General features: G+C 39.7%; 1 protein-coding gene across 1 annotated transcript; it reads right to left on the bottom strand.

Moving 5' to 3' along the window:
- Positions 1–6670: 6670 nt before the first annotated feature.
- LOC135212702 (uncharacterized) lies at positions 6671–8356 on the bottom strand. The gene has a single exon (XM_064246393.1). The coding sequence runs from the start codon at positions 8208–8210 to the stop codon at positions 6942–6944; it is 1269 nt and encodes a 422-aa protein (XP_064102463.1). The 5' UTR covers positions 8211–8356; the 3' UTR covers positions 6671–6941.
- Between the last annotated feature and the right edge of the window lie 2366 nt (positions 8357–10722).

Genomic DNA, 10722 nt, shown 5'->3' with positions numbered 1-10722 from the left:
ACTCTACTGATATGTAGTACAGCGAATACTTTAGGCTAGGCTACTGTATATGCATACGATATATCATCGTGAACACTAGGCTAGCCGTAGTTAATTTTTATTAGATTTCTCTACATACTGAATTATCGTAAGTCAATATGCATTGAACAGAGAATTAGTTGATATTAACAATTACCATATCGTATATGTAGAGGAAAGGAACCTTTAAGACAAAGGAGCAGTATTCAACCCTTCAGAACCCGACAGACCCGAAACCAGATCTGAACGACCAACCATGGCCTAGAAAGCTTCTGATGCAAGGAACTCGAAGCAGGAAAAACCCAAAGAAGCTCTAAACTACTACTTATAATAGAAAACTACTAGTACTTATAATAGAAAACCGACCCGAAGAAGCCTGCACTTCTCTTCCTAAACAATATGTAGCCTATTATCCCTACTCATCTGTATCTGACCTAAATTTTCATCATCCTGAGAACTTACACATCAAGGGAAGGGGAAACCTGCTGCCAACACTGCCTGCTCCGCGCCGGGGCCGGCGGCAGAACCTACCCACTCAGAGGCTTGCGGTTCTCCATTACCCCCAGCACCTGTTAGGGGTGGTTCTGGAACAAACAGGGGGCTGAAAAAGAATGATTAGAATCAACTATACTACTACTACCACTATCTCTATTTTGGTTAAATTATTCGTCAGGCTAGAAATATGCTAAACATACTAGATGATAACCTGTCCACTAATTTCCTGAAAACTAACTCTAATGTTTCCTTGTCTCCTGACCAAGACAAACATCTCTGACTGGTATTGCACTGAACCTTCCTACACGAAATAACGAAAAGAACGTCGATCATGTGTGAGGGTTCTCAGCCTACGCTTGCAGGGCATGCAGAGCCGATGAGCACCAATATGTCCAGCAGTAGAAGGCTCGATTGTCAAACTGTAGATGAAGTAGAAGCAGAGGCGTTTGCAGGTGGCGACGACGTTTATTTTCTAACTTATCCATAGAGAGTACAAAGTAGCTATCCAAAGTCAAACAGGAGAAAAACGTTAATCACAGTCCAAGGTCGTAATCTGTATCCAAAATACGAAAACTCATTGAGTGGGGTCGGGCTAAATGACCAAAAGTTCACCTGATGTGGGACTAATCCACACAACATAGCGAACAAGAAACAATTGAGGAGACAGGCCTCTGGTGGCCGGTATTTGCGGCAGCGTTGCTAACAGTAACACAGGTAACTTATTTGACTAGATTTTACCTGCAGCATTTGTAACACTGACAGTTAAAATTACCCACTGAGTGGGTAAATATGTGGGGATATAGTTCAGGCTGGTCAGTGACCAGGGCTAATTCAGGTGTTCAGGGAGTGTATTGCAATATGAACAACTACTTAGCGAAACAAGATTGAAAGTGTTAGGGTAATAAAACAAAAACTGGCGGGGAAGAAGCTAATGGCAAATGTGTAATAGATTCATAATATCAATTAATATACATATACATATATATAAGGGGCTCAGAGAAGAGTGAGGTTCAAGGATTACAGACAAACTTGACGTCCAGATCAGCAGTGGCTTGGGGCATGTTATGGGATGAGAAATTATGGGAGAGTGGACTGTACGAAACAGAGTAGGAAGGAAAAGTGAGGTTCAAGGATTACAGACAGATATGACATTTGGATCAGCAGTGGCTTGGAGTACGGTATGGGATGAAAAATTATGGGAAAGTGGACCATACAAAACAGGGTAGGAAGGATGGGGTTGGGTAGTAAAAATGCACATCTGCTATTGGCTGGGAGGGTTGGGGGTTGATGTAAGTGAGCAAGTAACCCCCCTTAAAGAAAGACTAAAATATGGTTTAGTATACTAACCTGACCTAGTAGAACATGCTACCTGACCAGGGGGGGCGGAGCCACCCCATACCCCCCCTAAAAGACAAACTTGAAGGTAGACAAACATATAACCAAGCTAACCTACCCTAACCTAGTAGAACATGTTATGTACCTGACCAGGGGGCTCTGCCCCTCATAACCCCCCTTAAAGAAAGACAAACTTGAAGGTAGTCTAACATATAACCAACCTAACCTAACCTAACGTGTTACCTAACCTAACCTAACGTATTACCTGACCGGGGGCCAGAGAAAGCTAAACTAGAAGGTTAGAATACAATATCCTCACCAACAATGTTTGAAAATATATAAAATGGAATATATGAATGAAAATGTTCTAATAATTAGCAAAATTTTATCAAAGAATTTGTTATGGGTGAGAAAGGATTGTAAAATGATGAAACGTAAATAGACAGAGGTGGATAATGGAAAGAGAAGGGAGTGAAAGGTGTAAATTGAAATGTCTGTAAAAGGATATAATGGAATATATATGCTATATGTAATGTTCTAATAATAAGGTCAAATTTTAACAAAGAAATTGTTATAGGTGAGAGATGCATTGTAAATGATGAAACGCAAACAGCCAGACGTGAATACTGTAAAGGGAAGGGAGTGTGTTGTGTATAAATCATGTATGCAATATCCCAAGCGACTTTCAATTTCATGTAACCGACAGGAAGGTAGGTATTAAATCGTCCTAAAACCTAACCTACTTCTAGTCCCACCACGTAGGCATTTTCAGATGTCTGCCCTCAATTATAACGTAATTTTGCAAGGATATAGGGCAAATTTATAAGTGAGAACATGTCAAAACACATATTATACAAATACTATGATAAACGAAACAGAAATAAAAACTTCAATTCATATAACATGATTATAAAACAAATTAGGAAAATGAATATATATATGTAACCCAATGTATGAATCCCCCCCAACCAACAATTCTTCACTCGGTCCTATCGTAATGTAGGGTTAATACTGCAACATGATTGGCTAAATACATGTAGCCCCTCAAAACCCCCATTTTCCCCTTCACTTAGGGGTTGGTGTCTAAAACAAAAACTCCCTTAGAATTAGCACATGCACAGTAGGATTCGGCGCCGTAATATTAGTAGTAGTAGGTGGCCTTATGGAGGAGTTATGAAGTTTCATTTGACAACGTCTGTGTGTGTGAGAGAGAGAGAGAGAGGGAGGGTGTAATTGCTGTGTGGATAGTTAATGACTGAATTGGTTGTTGGTAGGTTCTGGGCTGTCTGCTGGTCCTGTTGATTGTTAGAGTTCTGTGTTTTGAGTGTTTTTGAGTCAGTCTTTAGTCAGAAGCTGTGAGAGACAGTAGTGTTGGCAGCATTTAGTTAAGCATTGAAATTCGTTTGAGTTGTGATTTGTTGTTAGTTATTGTTAAGTGGTGTTGTTACTGGGGGTGTATGTTGCTTTTTTTGTGTTGTTCGTGCAGTGGTCTTTTGTTGAGTTTTTGTTAGGTGTGAGGTCGTGGTTGTGTTTCTTGGTTGTTTGCTGTGTTGTTTTGTGGTTGTGTTCCTTGGTTGTTGCTGAGTTGTGGTTGTTCTTTGGTGGTTGTTGTGTTGTTGTTGTCATTGGTTGTTGTTGGGTTGTAGTCCTTGGGTGTTGTTGTGTTGGGTTGTGGTTCTTGGTTGTTGTTGTTGTTTATATCTCTGTGACCTCGACAGCGGACAGCACAGGATAGCCCTGAGTAACTGGATTGATTGGTAGGTACGTGTTTTGTTTTTTCATTTGTTTTTGTATAGTGTTGGTAGGTACATGTGTTTTGTTTTTTGTTTTGTTTTGTATAGGTGTAGGTCAATCGTCCTGCTGTATTTGTTGTGTAATGAAGAAAGTGTGATTGAGGGTGGATTTTGGCAGCTGGACTGATTAGGTATATGTGGGGGGAGGGGGGGGGGGGATTCTGCCGCTTGTTTTTGAGCTTGTCATCCCGCCACAGCCTTTGGTTGTGAAACGGCTCCAATGTCAGTTTTTTTGTTATCTCTTATTTTCAATTGTATTTCCTGTTTCAAATGTCATAAATAAGGGGAAATAATACAATAAAACGGCAAAACTTTCCCCCAAGTGTTTTACCCCGCCCAAATTAAACCCCAGTTCCCACTGGGGGTCCCACTTAGAGTTGAACAGCATAACTCTCCCGTGTTTTACCCCACTCAAAACCCGGGGTCCCAATGGGGGTCCCCTTTATAGTAGGATAGATTTCAAAGGTAAACTACAGTCGTCCGAATAAATATTACCCTAAATTCATTTTCAGGAGGTAAAACTGCACAAGAAAACGGCAACTGCCATAGCAGCTCGCCACAGAATAATGATATAGGCTAGTTCTACCAAAAATTTCCCATGCCCTCTCACTGTCGCCACAAAGGGCTAGCCTACTATACTCTGTTTTTTTTCTATCTGTCCACCTGCCTGTGGTGTTTGCGTATGGTAACACTGCGTCCCGGTTTTTAGATAGTTACATTCAGCTTACATTCAACAATAATAACAATATCCTATTTCAAATAGTGACGGTGTAATTCGCATACAGTACATTATTAAAACACTTCAGTTGTAAATGTACACCCAGATATCCTTTTGTTTACCTAAAACTTACACATAGCGAACTTATCTAAAGCCCGGGAAGCAGTGATACCATACGCAAACACCACAGGCGGGTGGACAGATGGAAAAAAACAGAGTACAGTTGGGTTCACACGGAAGATTACCCTCAACTTAGGGCAAAAATCACACAAACAGCTTTATTCCCGCCGATTACCAATACGATGTAAGCTTTATTAACCTATGCTACCAGTCCCATCTGGGGCATCAAAAACATCGCCTATCTCATTCAGTACAAACTTTGGCTTAACTTGCATTTTAATATGAAGAGATTTAGTGACTGGCTAGGCCATCACACACGATACCTTGGACACTTTTTAGCTGGCCTAGGCCAAAATAACCAGGGTGACCAGATTTGGAAAATTGAAATACGGGACACCTAAATTGGAGAGGTAGTTGAACTATATACATACATACATACATACATAATATATATATATATATATATATATATATATATATATATATATATATATATATATACCATTTCTGCCTCTGTACAATTTTTTTGCTGGGAATAATTATCTTATTCCTAACACTGCTGCAGCTGAGGCTGCTTGTTTATTTGACTTGTGCTGCTGTTGATCCATGCTGTCGTACATCCCTCAGTCCACCGTGTATAATGCTAAAATTCTTCGCACATATTTTGCAGTATGCACCTCTTTTGTAGTTGTTTTGGGGGACGAACCATTGCTTGAAATCTCTGTAATTTTGCCACTCTGGTCTAAATGTACATTTTCTCTTCACTTTTTTGTTGGACTTTTTGTCGGACATGCTGCCTTATGTTTAAAAAATCAAATACCAAGGACAGATTTGTTCATTCTCGGCCCACTGCACTGTTGCCGCCTTTGCCCCGTATTTTGCAAAATTTCACTAGTATATTGTAATTTTTTTTTTTAAATATTGAAAATACGGGACAAAAGGCGTCCTGGGGAGGGTCGATATGGCACACGGGACAAATGTCATAAATATGGGACAATCCTGTCAAATACGGGACGTCTGGTCACCCTGAAAATAACTGACTGAGCAGACACAGGGTGAGACACTTACGAAAACTCAATGGGCCTACCACTATGCTTGGACTGCGCAGCATTCACTAGATTTGCAGTATTGCCGTCGTTCTTTAGCCCACTTAATCTGCTGCTATGGTGCAAACATCGCTGCCAACATGTTATAATATTGGGGTTCCTTCTTTACAAAAGGACGTAGGAATTAGTACATCTTTGCATACATTTATTAACTCAATTATAGAAATATCAATTATTGTTACAAGCACCAGTAGGTATAGAATATTTATATAACCCACAAAAGAGCTAACATAAGTCGTCATGAGCAGTGTTTGCCAGCACAAACAAATGTCGGATGACGCCACCGGGCGGGCCCGCAGATTATTTTCCCATAGGACTTGTGTGACTGTCCACTCCTTACTTCTCTATATTCTTTGCTATTATCACGTGTCATGTACATATTATATAATGATATGCTAATATCAATATTAAAATGCCAGAACATTTAAGTGCCACGATGATATGCTGAACATAATGTGACATGTCAAAGAGAGAAAAAGGTGTGTCTCCATAGCAGTAGGACTAGCACAAAATTAAGAATAAATAAAATCTATTATGCCTCATTCACCTATGGAATGTTATCCTATTTTCTCTTGAAGACTTGTTTTTCATATTTTGGCAACTATAAGCTTCACATCGTATCATTATTACGACCGGGAAAAAATTACAGTCGCACTAAGCCAATGTTCAAAATGAGCGGTTAGCATACCTTTCAATATGGCTGCAAAACTCCGACAGCACCCCTGGTGGAAGACCACCGAACTACGTATTAAGATTTAAGGGTATCTCCATACCCTGATCGGATAAACTAAACCTGAAGGAATACGTCAAGGAGATAGGGAAGGTGATAGGATGGAAAGATGCGTTGTTGATACGAAAGGTAAATGAAAACGGCAAGGAAGTTATAGATGTATCACAGGAGAAACTATTGAATTACGAAAAATGTAAGGCAAGTAACAATAGTGACAATAGAGTGAATGAGATTGTTTTGTTTTAATTGTTTTAATCAATTTATTGCGCCCATTGGCGTCAGACATTTGAGTACATGGTAATACGGTAATATTGTTTACATCTACATTGTAATTAAGTTATGCCTAAAAAAAAAAAAAAAAAAATAGTAAAAAAATAAAGTATATACAGACATTTAAGTACATATCAAAACAGTATTGTTTACATCTACAGCACATAATGAGGGTTACACAAAGGAATACAAAATAAAGTATAGACAGATATTTAGTACATATTAAAATAATATTGCTCATTTCTATATATCAAAGGTTATACAAATGAATTCATATGGAATACAAATTAAATTTAGTTTGATTTCGTAGGTGGGTTGTACCTATCTTTAATCAGTATTACATAACAGCTGATTATTCAGTATCCACCAAAGTGAGGATGGCGCATGAGGATCTCATCGAGCAAATTATTATCTGTCAATTTTTTACATATATCAACTACTGTGAGTCTTTGGGGTAATATGTCACTAACAAGTGGACATTCCAGGCAATAGTGTTCCAGGGTGTTGGCGTTGGGTGCGTCACATAACCTACAGGAGGAGAAGTGAGGAACTTCATCTTGCTCAGCCACCTGCCAAACTGGTCGCCAACCCAGCCGAAGACGCGCACAAACAACGTTATTTTGACGAACCATGAGTCCTCTGCGGCGATACTTGTGTTGGTGAGGAAAGAAGTGATCATAATGCTGTATTGATACACTGGTGGCTCTCTCGGCATTACTACGATGATGAGTAGGTGAGCGAGCAGCTTGGCGCACCATTTTTCTGCAGCACAAGAGAGATGGACTGGGAGCATCAGCATCTGGAGGATCCAGCTGACAGGCAGCCTTTGCGAGATGGTCAACGGTGTTGTTAGCCAGAAGACCCACGTGAGAGGGAATCCATAGGAAGTGCACTACCAGTGAGCTCATGTTGGCCATGTCTAGTTGCCTATGTACTTGTGTAACCAGGGGCTGGTATGCTGGCTTATGTGATGAAAGGGCTTGGAGTGCTGGTTGCGAGTCGCAGATGATCAAGCCATTGTTTCTGGTCCGTGTGATTAAAATAACTGCATCTAGAAGTCCATGTAGTTCACAATACGTGGAGCTTGATGACTCTGGGAGGCGACGGCCTATCCAGCCCCCTGGCGGGGGTTCCAAAGTGGGGGAGAAAACAGCACATCCAGCACTGCCATCCTGCTGTAGGGAGCCGTCTGTGTAGAGGTGATGGGCTACACTGAGGGATGAGGATAGTCTGTCGATGGTCTCCAATGCACGTTGTTGTTGAAGTTGAGGCAAGTCAGTCTTAGAGACTGGAGTGTAAGAGATTGCTGGCACAGGAGTCTGCCAGGGTGCAAGGCCATGATCCACATTCTCTGCCACGATGTTGATGTCAAGCCCCCGAATGCTTGAACAGACAGTACTAACTAGTGTACGTCCCCCCTGGCGTAGTTGTGGACGAGGTGCATCTAGATCCAGAGAAGTTCTGATGATGTTTGAATAGTGAGGAGACAGGTGAGGGTAATACAGGCATCTGATACTGAAGTAGGTGACATTGGAGTATATTCGCTCAACGAGTGGAGGGAGACGGAGTTCGTGTTGCATGTTTACAATTCTAGTGGATGCTGGACAACCTAGAATGAATCTCATTGCTTGGTTCTGGAATTTTTCAAGCGGCTGTAGAGTTGATCTGGAGAGTTGACATAGTGCAGGGGAAAGATAATCTATCACTGAGCGGATGAAAGCAATATATATGTTTCTGGCAACTGGGATAGATACTCCTGCAGAATAATTAGTAAGCCACTTGAGAGGAGTCAGGCGTCGCTGTAACCGGGCCAGCAGATCTTGAACAATGGGATGTACTCTCTGTCTTGCTGGAATGGATGGTGTAATTCGCACTGGCGCTCCCAAATAAATATACTGTGTGCATAAAGGTACAACATTGTTCCCCACAGTAAATTCTGGTAAATTCCTTGCTGGCCTTGGGGAGAAGATTCTACTTTTTCCTGGGGAGATGATAAGCAAGCAGAAAGGATGTCACACTCAAAAGAAGTATAGAAATAAAGTCCATAATATCTAACGACGACATAATGTTCTCAATAGCAGAGAAGGAATAAAATGGCGATTGGCAACTGCTACAGCCTGGAGCAGCTTTACATTTAATACTAATCCAAGTAAGTCAGCAGTGCTTGTAATAGATAAATTGCAAAGAGAACAGATGTCCACATAAGGACAGAGGTTAAAAATGGCACAATAAATAGTGCAAAAGAATACGAATACTTAGGAGAATGTTACACGCTAAATGTCTCAAAGGAAGCAAGTCTCAGAACGAGAAATCAAATGGTAGAGTACTTACTAAAAGAAGTAGAACATATGGCCTAGAAATGAGGAAAAAGATATATAAAGCAGCAGTAGTATACCAACGTTATTTGGAAAGACAGAAACATGGCTTAACATCACGGATAACGAGATAATGCTTTTAAGAAAATGCAATGCAGGATTCTCCGAAGAATGTACGAATAATCAAAGGGCACACCGTATTTGTGAATTATAGTGGAGTCCGGCATAAGGCCAGTAGCCAACAGAATTAAGTAAAGAAATAATGCTTTCATGCAAGATAATAAACTCGTAGGGGAACAATTAATTAAAGAGATAATAGAAGATCAACCAAAAGCCCTTATGACAGTGCTGAACAAAAAGCTTAATAAGCATTTGTACTGAATATAACATAAAGATTAGGGGAAGGTTCATAAAATCTTTGGGGAAATTTATTACATTAGGGGACTGGAAACAAAAGATGCATATATGATAATGAAAGCCAGGCGAAAAATGTTGAACTTGAAGGCTAACTTCCAAGATAAGTGCAGGTGGAGGAGGACAGAGCCGAACATTTATTCAGGTGTAAAAAAAAAAAAATCGTGACACTACTATGGACACCCTGAAGTCCCCTAACAGAAAACTGGAGGACTATATAAAACCATCCCTAAAAATCAAGAATGTTGTTAACCTGGAGGGCGATGGATGTCAGAGCTAATACCATGGCACTACCTCAGTTGAAAAGAAAAAGAAATGAAAGGAGGAAGGTTAAAAGTAAAGTAGAAAATAACTGACAATATCTTGTAATGAAACATCTATCATTTTTCGGGGTTATATTGTTGCAGAAATGGGTATTAAACAAGAATTAATTTAAGCATTTTGAAGTAATTTCAAATAAAATTAAAACTAAAGTAGTTTAAAATTGTGAAAAACAACAAGGGAATAAAGCTCTGCACTTCACGAGAATAGTGTAGTGTGCCCGCAATTGTGTTTGTGGAGCGAGCGATTGCTTAGGAACAAGGAGACATAATGTCCAGGGATTATTCATCTCTGATGCAGCCTTAGCTTTGTCGCCAACTTTCTCGATTTTTAGATTTCGTTTCTGATACGATTTCTATGTCATTATTAAAATTGAATAGGATTATTGAAGCGCTTTGAATAATATATTAAAATTAACGACTACAATTATATTTTAGCTGAATTTAACATAGAAATTCCTTACACGGAAAACGCGAATAAATATAAATGACTATGCCGGCGTTCATACTGATGCAGTGACGATCATCACTTGTTTCTGTAATGTAAAGAACATCCCATTTTTGAGGTGCTCAGCTAGCACCTAAAGAAAACATACGTTGGAGCGTATCCGCGAATAATACTTCGTTGAATAAAACAATATCAATCGTGGTACTGTATATACCTGAAGTTCCTGAACGGAACAGAATAAACAAAATGTCGAATGAAATCGTAATTAATACAGGGATAGGTAACTGGTTGTCACGCATGGGAACAGAAAAAAGGTGGGGCTAGCAACCTCACCAATTAATACCTACATAAATACATTATATGTGTGTAGTGTCGCCAGATCTACCAATTAAGATTATTTTTTTTTCTTTTTTTAGAGCGTTTCAGATTATTCTTCTGAAATAGGTGAGCTCTCCAGATATCTATTACTCTGGTCTCTAATTCTTAAAATTGGCCAACGAAATTGTCATATATATAAAAGATAATTATTGAAAATGTTGGTACCCTAAAATACTTAGCTCTTTTTTGTACACAAATCCAGTGAGACCTGTATTTCCTTTTATTTGTGCTTTCCAGCTGCCAAGCATTCAAATGGCGTGTA

Source organism: Macrobrachium nipponense, chromosome 41 (assembly GCF_015104395.2).
Source record: "Macrobrachium nipponense isolate FS-2020 chromosome 41, ASM1510439v2, whole genome shotgun sequence".
Taxonomy (NCBI): domain Eukaryota; kingdom Metazoa; phylum Arthropoda; class Malacostraca; order Decapoda; family Palaemonidae; genus Macrobrachium; species Macrobrachium nipponense.
Note: the sequence above shows the minus strand (reverse complement) of the source record. Positions and strands in the feature narration are given on the sequence as shown.

Excerpts from the sequence above, each read along its gene's own strand:
- LOC135212702 (XM_064246393.1), bottom strand. The coding sequence starts at position 8,210 with ATGAGATTCATTCTAGGTTGTCCAGCATCCACTAGAATTGTAAACATG.